We start from the raw sequence: 22,558 nt of genomic DNA, 5'->3' as shown, positions 1-22,558 counted from the left end.
ATGGCAAATGATTTCATTCGCATGATCATTCAGCATGATCATTCACCATGCATAGAGGCATTAAGATTTCTTGCCATTCAGAAATGACTTTTGAGTAAACTGCGCACCAATTGAATCAATTACAGGCCAAAATCTAGTAGTTGCTGTGCCACTGACATAGATTTTACCACTCTGTGAAATACACATACATTTTACACATAATCCTTTAATGTAAATATTGCATGAGCAATATCACTAATAAATCAAAACAAAATTGTGAAAATTACTATCCACAAAACAAAAAATGCATATGGTATTTATTAATGGTTATATATTAAGCAAACTCACTACATACTTTAGAAAAGAGCAAACCTATGATGGAGAAGAAATTTTGGGGATTTTTCTAAAGTTCTTTTAAAAAACAATTTTGGTCGTTACATCCAATGACTTTAAGTCAGACGGTTGTAAGTTGGGAAGTACCCGCACTTAACCTAGAGGCTGTTTATTTGAAAAATGATTTATTCTTAAGGTCTCATAAACCACACAAAAACAGAGTTTCAAAGAGAATGAAGGAAAGGCTTCGAGCAAATATGTATGTATAGAGAGAAGATTTTTGGTGACCTTACACACAAATTTACTGTGACTCTCTCAATTGAGCTCTAATCCCAAATTTAAAGGATTAAATTTTGGAAAAAATAAGTCACTTGTGCTTGAAGATAGCCTTCCATTGATTTTTCTCTGGAAGTTTTCGAGCAAAAAAGGAGAAAAATGAACGTATCATAAATTTGATTTCTTGTAGTACAAATAGTAATCATCCGTATAAATTTCAATTGACATGATACATATTCTACACAAATATCCATTGATAAGGAAAATCTGTTTTACCTAGATCCTGCACTGTCAGGTCCAACACCACTGTCACCATCAGACGTGCAACTTTCTTGGGATTTCCGCACCCTTTGACGACTCATGTGGCCATAGTGATGGTTTGGACCAGAGATGCCTTCCAACGCTGGGTCAGCGTTGACATGCTACATTGAAAAATAATATTCATGGATGAGTCTCAACTGCAGAAATATATTCTACATAATATTCCCTGAAGAACTCAACTAACCTCTTGACTTGTGAGAAATAACATAAAATTTTTACACAAGAGAAAAAGGATTAAATTAAATATTATATCCCACTTTTCCTTCATATCACATCAAAGAATTAATCAGAAATTACAATGAAAATTCATGAAAGATATCATAACCATTATTCAATGTTTAATGCAGTAAATTGTCCTTTTCTAAGGGTACTCTTTCACCCTGTACAGAATTCTGAATGCATAGGGTATTCTTGGATAATTTCCAAATATGTAAATACTGAATTTCAGAAAAGAAGAAGCAAGGAAAATAGCTGAGGAACAGCTCATGTCATGCTAAATTACAAAAGGTCCAATAAAGAACTTCGACATACATCAGACAAATGGTGAGACATATTCGGACTATAGCAGTCTCCCCGGATTCCATCTGAGCTGGACCAAGATCCATGGTTGGGTCTCGAGAGGAGTTGGCCATTAGAATGTAGACTATCTGTTCCATCGGAAGCCCAATCTCCAGGTAGTAAAGAGCTCAAGCACCGTGGGCAAGGAACCAAGCGAGTGACTAGGAAGCGGCCTTCAGAAGTGTGAACAAATCTTGTGCCTGGAAAACGTACAGGGAGGAAAAAATGTGAGAGAGGAAAAGTCAAACGATTACAGCAATGCAAAATGATATTCTTTGTTGCTATGTCAGTTATGCATGTACAAAACATAGGATATGGTCAGAATAAATATATTAATGCATAAATAAGCTGGTAAAATACAGTTATTAAAAATCTGTCATGTAGAAACTCATCAAAAATACAGTACTCAAATCATTTGAATAAGCATTCCTTTGATTTAGCTTAAAGGGCATTTTACAGTGGAAGCCTGGTTTAGCAACTATGGCATTTTTCGAGAATCTTGTTTTTTAGCAAGTGATAATCTTTGTACCGCCAAACAGCCTCTGTTTTACATGTAAAATAAATCAGTTTTAGCAAGGTCAAAAAGTTCTTTCCACCGTGTATGTTCGTTATTATGACAGATATTTCTTGAGGGCGATGCACCACTGAGCAAGCATTAACAATAATGTTTTGCTTAATCTGTTACTTAAACTAAAAATACAAGATGTGCGTCACATACTCAACTAGATTTCGACTGATGATGACTCATATGCTATTTAACTTCGTTACATACCACGGAAACAAAAGAAAACTGTAAATATGAATGATTATGAGACTTTGGTGGCTTTATTCAACACCCTCGGATACAACGAGTGCTCAGTATTGCGAGTAATTTCCAAGGGATTATGAGCACTCGTTAAACCGGGCTTCTACTCTATCTGGCTTATTTATGAATGAAATTGATCACGTAGGAGAGATTACGGAGGCTGAAGGATTAATAGATGTTAGAAATAGGCACTATTGTGGAATAAAGAGAGAAGTCCAATTTGCTAAAAGAGTAGGCAGGGCATTTCACAAAATAATCCAGCTTAATTCACCCTGACCTGCAGAATACCAGTCGTACATCACATCTCCTACACTAATAACAGCATCACTGTTAATATTACGCAAAAGTACTAAAGTTTTACCTAGAGTAGGGTACCAGTCTTCAAGTAGAATATCAATGTGATCCACAGCAAGAGCCAAGAGTTTAGCAATGCATTCTGGACTTGGATCCAAAACAATTGCCTGGTATCCGATTGGTTCCTCAGATTCTTTTTCATCTCCTTCAACAGTCTCATCGACAATAGGTCTTTTTATCACAACAGTGTCGACAGGAAAATAAATCTCAAGTATGGAGGAGTTGTTCAAATCCACATCAGACCATACACCCTCCTGCTTCAGACGAAACCTGAAGAGAAATGATAGCAGATTAAATTGGAGGAATAGTTTCGTACCTGAATTAGGAAAAAAAAAACTTCAACGGTGCAATCATCAAAGAAAGCCTATAGCATGCTTCATTTTTTTTGTGAAAATATATAGTCTAATTTTGAAGCACAGGAGTAGGGTAAAAAAGACAAAATCTAATCAGTAATTTGATAAGTTTCAATAATATAAAACTTAAACTTTTATAAGATAATATATCAATAGATAAAAATGTGAATAACATAACTATCAAAGACACAAGATATTGTTTTTCTTATGTTGACTCAAACAAATCTTTCACAACATGTAATTGGCAGCAGTTTTTTTCAATCATGATGAAACAGTTTCACCATATTTCCCACAAGAAAATTATGATCATCAAGTATGATGAACATTTCCCTCATATTTTTCATATTGTGGAATTGATCAGTGCATGATTTTTCAGTCATTATAGTCATTTTCAAATTTCTTTTGGTGGGTGCCTTTCAAATAAGCCTAGTGCAGTTGTCTCATCGACTACATTGTAACTGTGTCTAAGAAAAAAACTGTCTCTGCCATTGACTCCAAGGAGTGACATTGTAGCTCCAGAAATTGTTTATGATAAAGTTCATCGATTGAAATACCTTAAAAATATTTTGAGAAAGTTTTTACGAGCAAAAGTGACATTTCAAATATGTATACCTGAGCTGCCTGTAGTCAACTGGGCTATTTTTGAGAGTTGGGAGGACTTCCTTCATTCGAAAGAGAGTGGTATCTAAATAGCGGAGTTCCATTCCTGTCTGCCAGAGAATCCATTCCGCTCTTACATCCAACAGATTAATCAGTCTTGGGTCTTGGGTTACCTGAAAACCAAAGAAGACCAATGCACTATGAAAAAATTGTCCACTTTCTACACCTATATTTTCTTCAAATAAAGAACATATAAAATATTTTCATTAGCTAAGAGCATTCACATAATAAAAATATGTACACACATTCATATAAATTCACAGAAGGGGAAAGAAAGGGATAATAAAATATGACAGAAAATGAACAATTGTGCTGCTGCAGTGCTGAGGTAAAAGCCAGAAATCATAGGGTAAAAACGTGGCCTCACTGGAACATAAACGTACAGAACCCTCTGATTACTGATCAAATGCACAACCAGGAAGCTTAAATTTATCATGATTTTAGCAGGGGATTATTAAGGTTTGTTTGGGAGCACAAGAGTGACCAATATATGGCACTGGGGCAGCTCACCACTCACCAACAGAAGATTTGAATGAGGATACAAGAATTAAATTAAAGATACTAACTCACATGATCACTGGAAAGAAGAAACGTGCATATCAGGGCATGCAGAGCCCAAGTGAAAAAAAAGTGATATGCAAGCCAGTACGGCTGTAATCTTGTACAAAATTTTCAGGTACACATGTACATATTTAGTTTTCAATAATACAATGTGAATGAAAGAAGGAGAAATTATAATAATCATCCACATGAAAAAATCCAAAAATTAAAAAAATAAACAGAAAAATAAGAATAATCCATAAATCAACTTACCTCTTTGGGAAGGATGAAGTACGAACGGACAACTTGTACAATGGCATCATCTGCTAAAATTCGTGTCGTCAGTCTTGACCAGAAACCACTCGGGAAATATGACATCAGAAGAAGTCGTCTAATTGACAGCTCAGGCTCTCCCCTGTGTGTCAATTCACACTTTCCGGTGCCATTAACAACTTTGCCACTCACTTCCGTTTCCCCACCATCTTCCGACTCTGACAGTGACCCACTTGAGGGAGCTGAAAGTATTGGCATGGAAACATTAATAAAATTCTACTCATTGGAAGGAATGCCATTCATAACATTATACCTCTTGATCACCAATTCAGTCAGACACAGAAATTTTCATTCTAAGCTAATTTCCCTATAATAAAATGCTAATTATTTGTTTCTCTTCATATCACCAAAAATTTTAATCACAGGCACATATGGAAACATATAAAAATACAGAGGCAAAGGTCACCACCTACTGTGAAGAGTGAATACAATGGTTTTAGATCTACAATGACTGTGAGTATTATAGATTATGAAGAGAGAAACAGTGGAATGAAAATATAGCAGCATTAATGAAGCATTATGTATCAATATAACTTTTAGCCAACTGGAATAGGTGGTTAACTTAGTTGTCAACTAAGCATAGTAATATAGATGTCGACTAGGACTTGAAGGAAGTGCAGAGAATAGCACAGTGAAATCAGAATATGAGCATTAAAAAATATTATTAATATAACTTTTAAACATATTTTTATTTTAGATTCTTGATTCTTTCAATCAAATAAAATACTATAACCACAGGGCATAATTTTGGCCGGAACAGTGTTCCGCCACCTCTCTGAGAAAATTGGGTACTATTAGTAATAATCATTTGTGAATACCATATACAAATAAAAAGTTTTAAAAATGTCATCGTTTTTTTATAATTGGTAAAACATAATTTCTCATTGCAACTCGTACCACAAGTTTTAAAACATCGGAAGTTTTAGCGGTGAGGGGTTACATCTGAAAATCATACGTGGATTAAATATATGTGGGCATGCGCTCTGGTACGTACAATTTTATAAATTGAGCAATGACTAACCACTAATTTTAGTTGCTCCAGGTGATCCTTTAAGCACTGGTTTCTGCATTTTGAACTTTTCATTGGGAGTGTAGAATGAAGAGTTGCCAACAATTGTGGAAGCACTTGAAACGGGCATCTTTTTGTGCCTTCCAGTCCAGCCTCGCGTTCTCACTGGAATCTTCAGTTGTTTTTCGGTTGAAAAGGAAATGAGACGAAAATTTTTAATACATCCATCAAGCCAGAGAGTGGTATCAAAGAGTACTTAAAGATCATATAATGTCATATCTTACCTTCACACGCACAAATAGGTGGTTGGAATGGGGTGACCGTATTTGTTCTTCAGACGGAAGCAAAGATGGAATAAGCAATGTTCGACTATCCCACGTTAGAGCAACCTCAAACTTGTTGAGTAAACTCACAATGTAGCCTCTTGCATTGGCACAAAGGGATGGGGATGATGACTTGAAAACATGCTTCAAATCATCCAACTTCATCACTCCTAAAAGAAAAGAATGAGGCACAAAACTATAAGTTGATTGTAATTAAACTGTTGGACACAAATGATAGAAAAACCATCAATGCTAATACCAGGCTTGAGAAAATCAAGTATGTATGCAACAATGGCTTGATTGAGAGAATACATATATCTATATTTAAATTTTGGGGTGGGTCAGTTGGATTCTCTGATTCACCAGTTTTAGAGCTTCGAATTGAGATCCAACTGAAATCAAAATGAATCAGAGCCCATAAAATTTGTGCAAAAACCAGTTAGGATACTGTAACAAACTATACTTTACATTACTTAGTTTAAACAGAGCAATTTTAGGGAACCACTCACTAAATAGATAACTTAATGTATTATTTTATGTTTCATAGTGCCCTATAGTGAAATCTACAGATAATATCCTTTGGATATCAAGCAATAAAAATTAATCATTTGATTGATAACTGGGACAGAGAACCAATGCTAGTAACAAAATTAATATCAGTTCCAAATAAAACATGGAAATGACTTATTTATCAAATAATTTAGACTTTGGAAATTTAGTGCAGTTCAGAACATATAGCACACGGAACAGTGATCTTAATAGAAAAAATTCTGATAAATATTTAAAAAATATTATAGAGGCATACAAAGTGAATGTATGATGATAGCAAGAGTTGATAAGTGATTGAAAACTAGGTCAATCCTTCAATTCTACACCCACCTGTTCGTGCAAATGGATTGATCTCTCTGATGGTAACCACATGAGCCAGCATGTCGCAAAGCCACTGAGGATCCAAGAAGTAGAGGTCTTTAAGAGTAGCATCATCATAATGTAGAAGAACACCTGAAAGGAAAATGAGCATAGCATTGTGTAATAAATATAATGGCAATCACCAGTCTGCCAATTGACTAATGGTAAGAATCGTGTTTCCAACACAAAGATTAGGCAGGTGTGAACCAATGGGGAACTTGCATGAATTTTTTTTATTTCACAGGCGGACAGAAAATTATTTTCTGAATACAACAAAGAAAACCGCATGTAAATCTGAGTTTTCCTTCGCGAGATATTCAATGATAAATATAACGAATTTTAAAGCGCGGGAAAAACTACCTCACCCCCCAAGCCACTGCCGACGAAGCCTCGATGACGTCAAAGGTGCCTAAACATCACTCGAAGCTATTGTTGTGATTGTTTGTAATAGTTGCCAGCAGTTGTGAGAGCTTCGTTTGTTAGACGTGTTGATTATTTTCTATTTAAAGATAAATATCCGACGATAGAGGCTTGGAAGCCCTCATATTTTGCATTATTTATAATAAGTATTAATATCTGAGTAAGGGCATAAAATATAAAACTGGAGCAGTTAAACCAAAAATTTTACAATACCTAAATAACATCGATGTAGGAGTTTGAGCCACGGCCGTTGGAAGGGGGATACGTTAATGTTATCGACGGCATATCATTCATTTAAGTATGTAATTAGAACGATTTTGATGTTTACTAATGTCCGCTATGCTTTTATATACAATAACTTCATCCGTTTATTCGTAGGTACCGGAGAATTCGTCGTTTAGGACTGTCTGTGCTTGTGTTATGGGGTGAGTTCCAGTCAATGCAACTTTTGCTCGCTGATTGGAGACATCTAGGAACATTTTTGTGCCAAAATAGTGTTATTTTCAACGTGACATCTCCCGTTAAGCTACTGCTAATAATCACAGTGCCAATGGTTGTAATGCTCAAAGTTTGACAAGGTTGAAAAATGTCGGCCAAGAGTTATCAGTGTTTCATCATGATTGAATTGTGAGAAAAGCTATTACGCTATCGATAAATGTCTAACAGTAGTGTAAAAATTGTCAGTGGCGTATTAACCTCCGTTGTTCACCGTAGATATGATATTTCACGATCAAGCTATTGAAATAAAAACTGTGTGTGAAGTTTGTTATTCCATTATTTCAACGAATATTAGTGAGAAAAGTCACCTGTGTCACTTGTGTGGGCTAATTTAAGGGTTTAAATCAGTGAATAAATAGTTGTTTCCATCATAACGAGCTCTGTTATTGTAAGTTGTACGTGATGAATATAAGAATGTGACAGTGACCTCCATTTTTTGATAAGAATATTTGCCTATTTCCCACTATATTTTTATGGTATATGCTAGTATATTGTTTATGGATTTACATATATTATTGAAATATGTTGTAGCTTGTGTGTGTGTTGGCAGCGGAACCGATTCGCGATCTCACATATGGATTGTGTGCACACTGTTTTGCTGTGAATTCGTACCGTAGGACGGATAGGACTACCTTCTCCGCTAATTCGGCGTTGCCAAATTCAACAGCACAACTTACTCTTAATGTCAACAGCACAACTTACTCTTAATGTCAACAGCACAGCTTACGATCGTTATCCTCTAGTATTACAAGTTTCTTTTACATCTCGATTTGCCGCCGACGTATGTTTGCTTTTTTAATTTACCAAGTTAACATTTAGCAGTGACCAAAATGATTATCTGGCAGGAAACTATCAACACTATTGAATCCATTGAGAAACTGTCTTAACACATTTAGTACTGATTCATTGGCGTCATGACAGTGTTGATCACCGAGCTTGAGACCAAACATACTAAGAAAGAGCTTCGCTCTTCATCAAGCTACAATAAATTGGTGCCACAGTGAATGTGTTGAGACGGTAATTTACAGCTGAAATTTGTAACTGCTTTCTTATAATAAATACTACTCAAATGAAGCCCATGATTTACATCCAATTAAGAAATTTAGAGTCTTAAGAAGATATAAAAATATTTTGATTTTGATAGTGATTCGGGTTCACAGAAGATATCAAAAGAGATATTTAGAGGTAAAAACATAAAATAACATAACTGTTGCTCTAAATTGTACTTGCTCTATGTAATTTCCTTGAAAAGTGCCCATACATGGACGCCTACCATTTTCATGGAGAAAAGCAGTGGCTTGATTGAGTTCGGATGTATCTCGGAACGTTCTGTGGTGGCGCGCCAGCATCTCCCTGGTCACAGCAGCCCTGTACTGCTCTGCCGTCAAAACTGGATCTCCACCCACCATCCTCCTCTCCCAAGCAATGTGGCCGACAACCTCCTCCAAAGCCAAATAGCTGGCAGGGACCCTCTGCTCCAAAAGCAACTCTTTGCTCCCTGAAAGTGAAGAAGAAACCCTGCTTAGTAAAAATGCACAGCCATCTTATGAATTTTCACCACTACAAATCACGCCCACAGTGATCAAAATGAAACATGAACATAATTTATTCAAGTACAATCCTACATTTTCAAAATAATTTAAAAATAATTAACAGAGGAGGAAATTCAGATCAAAGTTAACACATTGCTGAAGGGTGAGCAACTGGTGTGGCTCACCCAACCTTCATCTGGCAGTATGGCAAATTTCCTATTTTTCTTCACATTGTGCCTGCAGCCATTTAATGAACTAAGAACTTTACCCATAAAACTTGATGTACTTATTCTATTTGAGGGTAACCTATGTGGTACACACGGAAGTTAGATGTAACCCAAAATGATGTCCACGAGTGACCCACAGTCTGAACGAGAGAAGGAAAATTCAGATCTGCAGCAAATGTGTTAAAGCAGCATTAAAATATAAGGCAGCTAGGTACTACGAGGTCCAATTTAAGATAAATTTGAGTATTAAGAATCAATTGCAATATTAACATTAGTTGGGTTCTGTGCATAATAAGTCTTTCTTACCTGGAGGCCTAAGGCTGAACACAGTATCATAGATTAAATTGCAAAGTAATTTGATGTTATGCCTTGTTTTGCAGCTGACTTCTATGGTGTCCAGCACCCTTGGAAGACCGCACTTCTCAGCATCAACAATATTGATGAACCTAAAAAAAATAACATGATTACATATATAAACTCATGTTATCGTTACACATACATGTGTCTGAGCTTACATCCCTTACATCCAGCAATCATTCTTCAAATTTCAAGAAATTAACAAAATACAGTCATGCATTGAACTAAAAATGAGAAAAAGTGATTGAAATTACTTGTCTCTGATCATCTGCTGAAGATCCTCAGACATTGACGATGGATAATGTTCCCTCATCATGTCATAATGAGTTCCCACAATTATCACAGGAGAGTTGGGAGCTCGAGCCTATGGGATGAAAAATTAAAAGGTATCACATTAGGGACACTTGTCCAACCAAACCATATTGCTAAAACATATCTATTTAATATTACAACCATTTTATAAGTACCTGAATGTTAACCAGCCATTGCAGTATTTCTGCAATTCCTCTCTGTCCGTCTGGAATTCGCCACACAACAAGGTACAGACTACGCTTAGACAGGAAATACTGATGTGTTGCATAATATTCTCTTTGACCACCGAAATCCCATGTTCTGTGATACATACAAAGAAAAAATATAATAAGCCTCCGCACGAGGTAATAAGATTTTAACTCATGAAAAACTAAGTTGTGTAAGCATATCTAAAAGTTCTTGAGTTATTGAAGTTAGGCTGTCATTTAAAAAATTAATCAGAGACACAATTCAATAAACTAGAGTAAAAATAAATCAGCTAGTCAGCCTATACTGAGCAAGAACCAGTCAGCTACAGAATGAGGTCTGGCTAATGTTTGTAGTAACAAATTTTGGACGTCAGCCGAACACAGAAGGAATACTTCCTTAAAGGCACGTTCCTAAATGACACATTAAGACACCAAATGAATTTATTTTAAAATTGATTTGAACAATACTTGATACTTATATTTGAGAAATGCTCTACCATTTATTGGAATAATAAATCAAAAAGCTAACCTGAAAACAACAGCTCCATAGGATGACTGGCCTCGAATCTTCTTTTCATAAACCCAGTCACAAATATCCACTCCCACAGTAGAAATATTTGTCCCTTTGGCTGTTTTCACATTGATGTTTTTATTACCCATTCGTTTGGCCCAATGCTGAAAATAATATCAAGATTATAGCATTATGACAAGGCACACCTTTTGATGAGAAAAAATAACAGAATATTCAACTATACATTTTCAATTTTCATTTTTTTTTCAATTTCACTATAAGTTTTCAATGTATATAGGGTGGCCACACAAACATCAACCTGAAATTCCCTGACTTTTTTTTTAAGAAATTTCGAGGCTATTTGATAATGTGAATTTTATGAAATATTCCTCTGACAAAAGAAAAGTGATTAAGGAAGTTCAATTTAGAAACAAAGCAAATTTGCTATATAAAACTGAATGTAAACAGTTACTATGCATTACCTGAAAGATATGTTGGAAATAAAATATTCAAATATCAAACATATGCCAATACGTAGGTATGTGGAAAAGAAAAAGATTAAATTTTAGAGCAAACATGATTGTTTCAGAATTTGTGGTCAATTCCCTCTTCCACCATGACTTTACAGACACAATGACATTCCATAATTTTTTCATAACTTTAAAATGAAAAAAGCAACAGTTTCCACAAATATTTCTTGAGTTAGTGACACCATCAAAGTTCAAGTCCATCATTCGTTCAGAGAGACCTGATCATAGACACAAAGAATTGCTAATTATTGTTAATAACAACAAACTACAAAAGACAAATGCAGCAGTAGAGAAACAATGAGCCGCTTGGCAAGTGTCAGTGACATCATGAACTTATCAGTGAAAAGTGTGAGTCCATTGATATTTTGCCATAAATAGCTTAAGAAGTAGGCAATGAATTGAAAAATGGAAAAATACCAGTCTCTTTATTTTTCACTCTATTGCAACCAACAATAATAAAAAATAGTGAATGAGCCATTCACAGAAACACTGGTGTTGGCAATTGGCGTAATTCTGAAGTAAAGAATTAGTATTTTACCTGACCATCATACCAGAGAGAATGGAACTATATTGATAACAACGATCTCCCTTTTTTTGGAGAGTTGATTAAAAATCAGATCATGCCAGTCTCACCTCAGGCTGTTTCTTCTTGAAGGCAGGTCCTCCGGCTCCACTTCCACTACCTCCGCCAATAGCACCGCCAGCTGTTCCCGCTCCACTCCCCTCCTGCCTCAGCTGCTCGAGCAATGAAGTCTTGCCAATCCCCTGCACACCGACAATCATCAACTTCATCCGAGCGTACGGCCGGGCGTCCTCCAGGACAGACTTGAGGTATCCCACAACATCCATCGTTTTGTATTTTTTGGAGTCGATCATGGAGCGAAGGGGCTCCTGAAGACTGCAGCCTCGAGTGCTCAGATTCCAGAGTCGAGAGAGGAGTCCCATCTGGGGCGGCAGCTCACATATACCTGAAATTTGATTTAAAATTATTGCTCATCGAATCATCTGGATTCCTACAAAACATTACACATATGAAGTTCATTTGGTGCCGGGAGAAGGTATTTCTTGAAATTCGTTTTAAAAACATAGTACATCAAACATTTTGCATGAAAAACCTACATTCAAATATCTAGCATGACATGCGGCATGATGTGGCAAAAGTTATTAATATTAGTTAAATGAAACATTGCAATATTTTCCCTAAATTTATTTGAGTACAACTCATTTCGTTGTTGCAACAGAACTTGAGAATGTTGTTGTAACAACAAAATGCAATATGCTCAAATATATTCAGTGGAAATATTGTAATGTTTCATTTAGCTACTACATGCCAATATTTGCAACATAGAATTACATATGATTTTTATCTCTCCGAAATATATGTATCATCAACGAAAAAATCTTTTATCTTCATTTTGTGTTTGGAAATGAACTGCTGAGTGAAAAAACACCATGCAATACTAATACCATTTTGCAAACTATGTACATCAATAGAAAAAAATGCCTCATAAAATAACTGCTTCCTTCCCATCCTGCCAGAGCTAAGGCCCAAAGGGATTGGGGTGCAAACTGTTTCAGAGGCTATTTTTCTTGAAGCTATGCCTTGGACTATACAGGAGTCTTTTGGGAGGATCCCTATGCCTTGACACTATTGGAGAGCACAAAGATCTCCTGGCTGGGACACAAGATGACCAGGGAAGATGGGAGTCTACGTTACACAAATTGGCGTGAATGCACGTATGAGCAATAAACAGAGATGGGTAGGAAAATTCTGGATTTTTCACTGCCTGCAGGTCTCAATTATATGCCCTCTTCCTCATCATCATCACATCTAGGTATTTTCTCCCCTCCAAACCTTCATGAGCTCTTCCTCATTCCTTTCCCTCACCACCTAAGTCAACTACTGTAGCCAACTCTGCATTCATGTCCACTAAATCTTGAGCCTATTCTCTTTCCTCTCCCTCAAGAGTCACATATTTCTGCTCTGGGCAGGCTAAACTCCGTAAGAGACTTTTTTTTGGTCTTTAAAAAATACAGTGATGTACTTCCTCCTTGAGTTGAGCATTTTTATACCACTAACCAATGCTGTCTTGCATTTGCTTTCATAAACATTTGTCCCAAATCTGAACTTAAACATGATTTTTGGATCTCCCCATCTTCCGGATTTCCACCACGTTGGTTGTCAGAGGTTGACAACAATTTTGCCAGGTGTCTTCATGTTGAAATGGAGTTTCACTTTCACTTTGTTTCCACTACAACCTGAAGATGCCAGGTGGAATCCCAGCGAAACCGTCGTCAAACTCTGACAAACGATGTGGTGAAAACTCAGAAGATGGAGAAATCCATGAATCCAGAATGCCACCAAAAACTAAGAGCCAACATCAAAGACATGATCTCAAAATCTTTACCTCCACTTAGTGAGAAAAGAAAATATCATCCCTGAAGGAAAAAAGTAAATTACTGCCAAGGAGCCTTACCTGGATTTCCACTGAGATTCAATACGGAAAGATTGTTCAATTCATGGATGTTAAGAGGTATCTCCCTCAGGTGATTGTTGCTTATGTCCAACATGCTTAAGTTGGGGAACATGAGGCGGGCCTTGGCACCACTCAGCAATGGACTCAGGGTTAAGTCCTAGAATTTAAAAGAAAGAGATTTACTTTGTATGCCCAATGAACAGTTGGAGCAAAAAAACTATTGCTATGAAAATCTGCACATCACAAATTTCCTCTTAATTTTTTACTGGAAAATAAAATCACCCTCCAGAATCCCAATACCTCAATTTGTTCACCTAATCAGGAGAAAATTACATTAAGAATTCTCACTTTTGTTCACCTCATCAGAGGGAGAACATTACATTAAGAATTTAGAAAGGGCTCCAAGTATCAGCCAAAAACAAACAATTCCATATTTGCCATTATAATATGATGAGTAATAAATCTATGCATCTGTAATGATTTTTTTGCAATTTAGACAATAAATTATAGATTTATAGTAAGATGTATGTACATATTTTACCCTGAGATTTGGGTGCATACATATATATTTTTCTGGTGTGCCATATTTTGGTATAGTAGTAGGTATGTAGTTTCTATTTTTTTTCTAAGGGCACACAAGTAAAATAATATTACTATAAATAATACAAATTTACTTGTGTTCTGATATCATTGAAAATTAATGCTAAAACTGAGTCAGGAAGCCAAAAATAGTTGGAATATAAATTGAGAGAAGATGTGTTGACTGTGAAAAGTCCATCACACCTTTTGAATAATTATTTAAGTATAAGGCCAGTCAAAATCATGTTTCCTCATTTTAATCCATCAAGCATTTACTGTAGTTATGAAAATCACCACACTATTTAATTAAAATTTGTAAAAAATCATTCTCACGGGATCATCTGAATTGCCAGTCTCATCTTCATCTGATGGTAATGCCATGTGACAGGGGGATGGGTTGGTTGAATTTTGACCACTGCTTCCACCGTCATCATCCGTTGAGAGTTGGATTCGGGCGAGCATGTTGTCAGCAAGGATGAGGGTTCTGAGGTTGTCCAATCTCAGATGCCTTCGATGAATGCATACGGCATTGAGTATAGCGCTCCTTATCGATCGTGAGCCCCCAGCAGCCATTACAGCACCAGCTCGCCTCCCTAACGGCATAAATGATGTGAAGTTATTACACGAAAAAAAAACTGTGTTTGAACAACAAAAGAGACTCGATTTTTACACAAAGAATGGAATAAAACATTTTATCCTTAGATAAATCCATTATACCATACATACTGATCAGGAAAATTTGAAAATATCTATTGAAAGGACATAACTGATATGCTAACGGCACTTTAAAGATTTCAATGAAAGACAAAGTGCCCCTTGTCTGTGATGCATATCCAGCTGGCTTACAGACAATTTCCCAGCATAAGTGTGTAATCATAAAAATTTAATCATATAATGTCAATGAATGTGAATGTGAAGAATTAAAAAAAATAAAATCTGTAGCATATCAGTAAATTATGTCATGAATAAAATTTATGTATATGTCATGACATGAAATATGAGTTTCCATTGTGTTGGCATAAAAAAGTTTATTTCCTGATATGATATTAACGTACTATGAAAGGAACTCCAAAACGTTATAAGGATAAGTTGTACTCAAAGCCTGGCCTGGATACAAGCAATACAAAATAGGACTGAATAGTAGTGAATTTTTTAAGCTGAGGTAACATTTCAATCAAAGCAAATCCCTTTGAACTATAAGTAAGAAGATTATTGGGCAATGGTGGTAGCATTTTACAGCATATATAATTTTTTGGCTACAATATCATCTTATTAGAATTTAATCCACTTATATCCAATTAACAGCACCTATTAACAGCACATATATTTCAACGGAAGCTAAAAAATAGGCTAACGAACTTAGCCTGATTCACTTAAATATAGATTCAATAATGCTATAACTTGCTATAGGAATATTGGATTGTAAAAATTAAAGGTTTTAGATCTATTTATTTACAGTCTAGCCTACAGCCAGGAAATTTGATTTATAAATACAGGTGAGGGTTATAGCATCAAATGTTTTTCAGGGGAATTAGATGATAGGGAGTGGTTAATTAAGTAACACTTAAGACTTGAATTCCTAAACATTCAGAGAGAGTTGAACCGCGAGACTTCCCCCCACCGAACTCGCTAAAGCCCTGTATGTAAGCAGTGCTTTTATGGGTCATATAGATACAATGGTTCATCGGGTTACATGTCTCATCATATATTTCCAAATTTTAGCATACAACTTAAATAAAAATGAGATAAGCAGATAAAAATCATAAAATTAAAGCTAATAAAAATTCAAAACTGGATAAGCTCATAATTGGCCTGGGATTATAAAAAAAAATAAAAGTTGCTTTCCCATTCATTCTAAGTAATCTGTGATTAACTTACTCCATTTTTTAACACAAGCCGACATATACATCCAACGACGAACTGAAAAATTTTAGAACACTCTAGAGAAATTGGAGGGGCTGAAGGGTGTACTCAATAGACTTCATTCTGATTGAATAACATTCAAAATGTGTATTGGATTCAGTAACCAATTTGCAAAACAATATTTAAAAAATGAATGAAAAACTTGAATGATATATAATGACTGAAAACTTCAAAATGTATGTGTTGTGTAAACATCCAATTCACACAAAGAAAAAATTATGAATTAAAAGAAAAATACTCATGGGTTATCATTATGTCAATTTCTTTAGTTTTATTGAATGATTATTCTGAAAATGTAGATGTAAACTTGCCCAAAGAAGAAAAAATTCCATCTGAAGCACAGAAAAAAGAGTAAAATTACCATAAATTAGTAAGAATGTAATCTTGAGTTTATGGGTCACCTCAATAGCTTTGGGTTTGAATTTCAGAAAAAATAACAAAATATGAAAACAATCTCCCTCAATTTATTAGCTATCAATACTCAATTTAGGTAAGATATACTCTTTTTCCAATTTGCAACATGTAAAAGGAGTCCTGAATCAATCTTTTGTCACAGAGACCTGAAATTTTCAGCAAAAGACCTCATTCTAAATATCACTGTTAAAGTTGACAATAACCTGTGTGTGTTATTATGAATCACTTTTTTCTCCCTGTGACGATTTCTATGTTACTTGCTAGCCAACAGAAATAAGATCGTTATTATTATTATTGTTATTAAGTTTCAATGGAGTTGAAGACAACACTAGATAGGTAAAAAACTACTCATTTCAAACAAGTCCCTTTTTTAAAGTGATTTCAACTTGGTTTCTTGCTCTATTAACACATACACATTGGCTAAGAATTTCTGTTCCAAAGTGTATTGTGATTCGGGCAAACTACCAAAAATGTAATCTTCAAAATACCTTATTAAAATGTGTAGCTATAAATATGGAAATTACCCAATGGCTGTATAGTTAAAGGAACTTTTCTTTATAGATAAATATGAAAATGGGGTGTAGGAGAAAATGATAAATTTTGTGCCAGAGCCTATTAAAGATTTATAATGAAGTGCATTGAGTACGAAGTAAATAAGTATTGATAATGGAATGGAAAATGTATTTCAGAATGTAAAATGACAATGATTTTGTAATTCAAAATTATGTATGATGATAAAAGTGAAGTTTTGCAGATAACAAAATCACACCTGAACAATTTAAAATTTTATATAAACTAAAAAGTATAGCAATCATTACAATATCTCCACACAAAAAAATCATTTACAGGCATATTTTAACCAATAAAATAATTTCTTTGCATTGAGTATCTAATTCTTTTCAATGATATGCTCGCAAATATGTTGAGGCACATAATCACAGCACAAAATTTAGTTAAATCAATTTTAATTTCAAAAAGAATATAGTTATATATTCACTCATATTTACTCTATAACTAAAGAAAACATTACATGCGAGTGAGTGAATATAAGAGCTGTCAACATTCCTTCACCCATTTGAAAAACTCCATTAAATGCTAAGGTTGATTTTTATGCAAGAAATGTAAATCTAACATAATTTTACACAAGTTCTTAGGTAAACAAAATCAATCATTTGAAGAGTTAAAAATCCACACACTGAATAAAAAATGCCACTTAAGAATTCTTGGGTTTATGTGAAATGCTACCCTAAAAAAAAGTTGAAAAATGTAAAATGTTTATTAATTCATGATGTGAAAAGCAATACACCCCAAAACGACTCTTAATGTCTTCAATTATATCGCTCAGTCACTACACTCAGAGGCATCAACACACAATTTGACATTGGCTATAGTGTAGTGGGTAGAGTGTTGAAAATTTATTACAGAATATCACCTGATATAGATTACATAGTCACTCTCATGCTCTTTCTTTAATTTAAATTGGCTGCATCACAATAGAGCTCCTCAAACTTGGGCATCTCAATTATATTTTACAGACAGTTTCCACCACACTACCCTCAAACAAAATGCCAAGCAAATATTTATATCATTCATCACAGAAAACAACAGCACATACATACCAGCAATTATGGCCGGAATCTTGCCAGCAACAATGGGAATATCAGACGTTGGAGACGTCAACAATGGAACAGGAGGCCCATCGGGTCCAGCTGGCTGCCCTGAGCCCATGGGAGCATAGCAAGCGATGGAGGCCAACGGATCGACTCCCTCGGCACCGATCAGTCCCACAGAGTGGCTGCTTCCCAGAGGTCCCCCCACTAGCTGAGGCAAGCTCGGCCAGCAGCATATCTGATTGTGAGACAGGTCCAGCTGCTTCAAAGATCCTGGGTACGATGTAATGTGGCCCATACTCCTGAGACTATGAAAGAAAAATTCATGTACTTTATAATATTTAGACGTATTTTGTATTGCAAAAACAATAGAAAAGAATGGAAAATAGGTTGGAAACAAATGCCGATCGTAATGTCCAGCGGGCTACGGATATCGTAATCTCATCAAGTCGACCATTATGCACTTGGATTTCATGGTCCAGCCATGTTTGGATTCTATATGAATGAAAGGAGCCTAGGAATTCTACATTAATTTATGAAAATCTATTGAGCAATACTGGGCAAATGGGCACAACTTCTGTAGCGATTTTCAATAACATGTGTTCAGCGCACAGAGCTAGAAAAGTTGTGTCAAGTTACCCCAATAGAGTTGAAATTTTAAAATCACATAAATGGCAAGAGTATGAAAAGAGACAAAACAAAGTAGTAGAGATACCTTACTAAGAGCAAATAGTACTAATGTAGTACATATATAAGAAAGTTGCACAACATTCAAGGATGCCTGAATTCTGAAGTACACAGTCCATAATTCATAAGGGTACGTGTGTAAAACTTGGAACACAATAAATTATGTTTTGCCCAGGCAGGCACAACATGCATTCTTAAGTCTTGGGTCAGGCCTTTTACCATATATAGACAAAGAGATCACTAGCAATAGCTAGCAATTATTAGAGTATTGGTAATATACCTAATTGTCACAAAACACCTTGCAATTTATACTTTCTAAGAGCCCGTAGTATTAGCTATTGTTTTTTTTATTAGAGTCTTAACTGATATGATGCTATCATGCCTGTCAGAATAATTTTGATATGAATCAGGCTAATGTAAATACAAGCTGATATTTCAAAAATTCATTGCCTTCAGCTATGACTGAAATCATATTTTATGATACAGGTAAAGATTTAAAGCTACCACTCGGATATTATGCATCCATGGTCATACCATAGCTTGCAGTTACCATTCAAATACATAAAAACATAGGAAAAACACTGGAATACGATGAAAAGAAATACGTCAATTGTAACGCATCATATGCTTGCTTACTTGTTGTAGCTTAGATTCAGCCGAGTCAAGTTGACAGCAAGGCAAGGCAATGCATGCGGAATTCGAGTGAAAGCATTGTGGGCCAGGTTGAGGGCAGACAGCTGCGATACTCTGGCCCCAGTGGGAGTGCCTTCCTCCCCATCGTCGCTGCCAAACCCACAATGCACCTGCTCACTGACCTCGACACTCCTCCTCCACACAGTGTGATGCCTCAGCTCCAAGTGCCTGTAGAAAGAACATGGAAATATAAAATGTTTTCAGGCTTGACTGGGAGGCAACGTGATACATCCATGAAAGAAACTACAAATGGTACCGTATTTCTCCGAATATAGTCCTCCCCTAATTTTGATGCATCAGTTTCGGGAAAAATTTAAAAAAAAATGTGTTTGAATATAGTCCCCCCCTTTACTTTTACCACAGGCATTTTTGGAAAAAAGGGGGGACTATATGCAGACATATACGGTAATTTCTACACTTTAATACAAATCTCCACTACCGACCATGTTTTCAAAATTGGCACTTTAAAGACGGCATTTTAAAGGATATATCTACATCTACATAATAACCCACAAGCCGCCTAAAAGGCGTGTGGCAAGGGGTGTTAGGACACCAGCCGTCTATGCATAAAAAATGAAGTGCTCTACGAAGTTGGGACTAGCATTTATATAAGTCCTTCATGGTTCGGGGGTAAAACGAATTCCCATATCTATCCGTTCGGCAAAACATCTCTCTTAATTTATCGCTTCTATGGACTGGATTTTTTATCATGGATAACATGGAAATACTACCAGGGGCAGATCCAGGATTTTTTCTGGAGGGGGGTCTGACAGGTTTTGACATATGTATTTGAGAATAAAAACAAAATACAATAATTACTGTAGAAAATATTGTTTATTTTGATATGAAAGTTATTTATATTAAATTAAACGATTGAGGCTCCGAAACACACAAAATAAAATGAAAGTTATGATAACTGTACTAAAAATCTTGTCTATTTTTTTAAGCGTCTTGGGGGATACATGCCCCCATGCACCCCCTAAATCCGACAATGAATACTAGTGTAACGGCCTAGGGCAATAAACCTACTCACAACCACAAAAAAAGCCTCAAAGTTGAAACTAGCAGACATCAGAATCAGAAAATAAGTAGGTTCTGAATGTAAATGGCCTCTAGAGGCAAACTGGATTTAGAAAAATCATGATTTAAAAAACGCATTTAAAATTACCTTCTAATAAATATACAAAAATATTTGAATACTTTCTTTCCATTCATACAATTAGAGCTGAATGGAAAGGGGAAGTAACAAATCATGATAGAGGGATGTAGCTTAGGTAAGCTTAGCTGGATAAGCAACAAAAGGGAGAAAGAGAGTAGGGTTCATCATTGGAATGAAGAGTAATAAGTCTTATGCCAAACTAAGGAATGAAATGCTATACAGATGGCAGACAGGTGGTAGTGAATATTAAATTTTTCATGTGAAACAACCTGAACTCATAGATAATATGTCAGACTTTAGGACATTAGAGCCCAACTTGTTTTTTTTTATATCAAATGGCCACACTTCATACTATGATAAATATTCTGGGCTAGAAAAAATTAAAATATGTACAAAAATATATTTAAAAATTTTCGTCTTAATAATGTGGAATTGGGAAAGAAAAAATGGAGTACCAATGGAAAACTGCCAGTATCTAGGAAAGTGTCATGAACTGAAGACCTACCTAAGTTAGCACATGGTACATATAGACTAAGCTAGTATACTTAGATTAAACTTGTGCCAATTGTATAAAATTTTGGTGGTGTGTGTAAACTTGTATAAACTTTTATGCTTCGACTGAAATTTGGCCAATGGCAATAATAAATACATAAATAGAAACAAACCTGACAGCCTTCGCTTTTTGGGTGGCCATATGGAGAGCACCAGCTTGAATTAACAATCCTTTCGACGTTTCCGAGGACTGAGAAGGAACTTCCGAGGATGATGAGTTTGAGTCTCCGGCTGTGGCACCTTCCTCGACGGACACCAAGGAAGACATTGACGAGTGGGCGGAGATGACGGCACAAGTGTCGACGTCTATCACAGAAGTGGGGGAGGTAAGGATAGGGGGAGTGGCTAAGGGCAGGTCCCTGAGAAGGTTGAAGGCTACGTTCAATTCTTTGAGCTTTGGCGCTTGCCAGAGGGCGTGCGGAAGCACCTGAAGTTTGTTGTTTGACACGTCCAACGAAACTAACGCAGGGAGAAGGAATATTTCTTCTGGCAGCTCTTCCAAGCGGTTGTTCTGAAATAGACAGAGACAGAAAATATGTCAAGGGAGTACTTAAGATCATAACTAGGGGGGGGGGGGCAAGCCATGGTCTAGGGGGGGGCAAATCAAGTTGTGACATTAGTTTATGAGATTATTTCTTTGAAAAAAGAGTTTTATTTTAGTTACATATCTTATAGTAATACATATCATCTTTTGTGGGTTCAAAGAAAATTTGTTGAATGCTTTCGATTCAATTCAGTACTGATTTTGCTTAAAGACTTTTGTGATTTTTTGCTTCAAGGGGGGGTGGGGGCAGCTGCCCTCCCCTTGCTGGGTGCGCCCATGGATGCAGTGAATGAGGATGCTCATTCATAACCAGTCTTAACCACTCATAAAATAGGATGGGTTTTTCTTCTGTACTAAATGCAGTCTATCAGGGATGCGAATGTGTGTCCCTCAGTGACTTGGTAATGCAGCCCAGATGCACTTTTGCATCTGTTGGGCTGAACATATTAACATGTTGCGTGCGGATGTCGAGAATTCTCGTCATTTTTTTCCCGAACGTTCCGGACGGATGACGAAGATTCTCTTTATTTAGGCGCGTCACCCTTAACAATTTTAAAGCGTACAATTCGTTAGTAAGTTTTCAGTTGTTGTT

The 22,558-nt window shown here is 35.9% G+C and overlaps 1 protein-coding gene across 1 annotated transcript in view; it reads right to left on the bottom strand.

Moving 5' to 3' along the window:
• LOC124161188 (leucine-rich repeat serine/threonine-protein kinase 1) overlaps window positions 1–22,558 on the bottom strand; it is a 348,442-nt gene that overhangs the window by 20,179 nt on the left and 305,705 nt on the right. Inside the window, exons 12-30 of the mRNA XM_046537425.1 lie at window positions 21,536–21,933; window positions 19,655–19,879; window positions 18,341–18,639; window positions 14,718–14,977; window positions 13,806–13,962; window positions 11,962–12,296; window positions 10,817–10,962; window positions 10,255–10,399; window positions 10,042–10,151; window positions 9,737–9,876; window positions 8,945–9,169; window positions 6,724–6,846; window positions 5,806–6,014; window positions 5,534–5,693; window positions 4,453–4,694; window positions 3,592–3,752; window positions 2,634–2,896; window positions 1,441–1,667; window positions 865–1,010 (exon numbers count right to left, since the gene is read on the bottom strand). Of these exons, the coding sequence (XP_046393381.1) occupies window positions 865–1,010; window positions 1,441–1,667; window positions 2,634–2,896; window positions 3,592–3,752; window positions 4,453–4,694; window positions 5,534–5,693; window positions 5,806–6,014; window positions 6,724–6,846; window positions 8,945–9,169; window positions 9,737–9,876; window positions 10,042–10,151; window positions 10,255–10,399; window positions 10,817–10,962; window positions 11,962–12,296; window positions 13,806–13,962; window positions 14,718–14,977; window positions 18,341–18,639; window positions 19,655–19,879; window positions 21,536–21,933 (3,971 nt within the window). The remainder of the gene's footprint in view (window positions 1–864; window positions 1,011–1,440; window positions 1,668–2,633; window positions 2,897–3,591; window positions 3,753–4,452; window positions 4,695–5,533; window positions 5,694–5,805; window positions 6,015–6,723; window positions 6,847–8,944; window positions 9,170–9,736; window positions 9,877–10,041; window positions 10,152–10,254; window positions 10,400–10,816; window positions 10,963–11,961; window positions 12,297–13,805; window positions 13,963–14,717; window positions 14,978–18,340; window positions 18,640–19,654; window positions 19,880–21,535; window positions 21,934–22,558) is intronic.

Source organism: Ischnura elegans, chromosome 6, assembly GCF_921293095.1.
Source record: "Ischnura elegans chromosome 6, ioIscEleg1.1, whole genome shotgun sequence".
Lineage (NCBI taxonomy): Eukaryota > Metazoa > Arthropoda > Insecta > Odonata > Coenagrionidae > Ischnura > Ischnura elegans.
The sequence above is the reverse complement of the archived record's forward strand: the minus strand, read 5'-3'. Positions and strand labels throughout refer to the sequence as shown.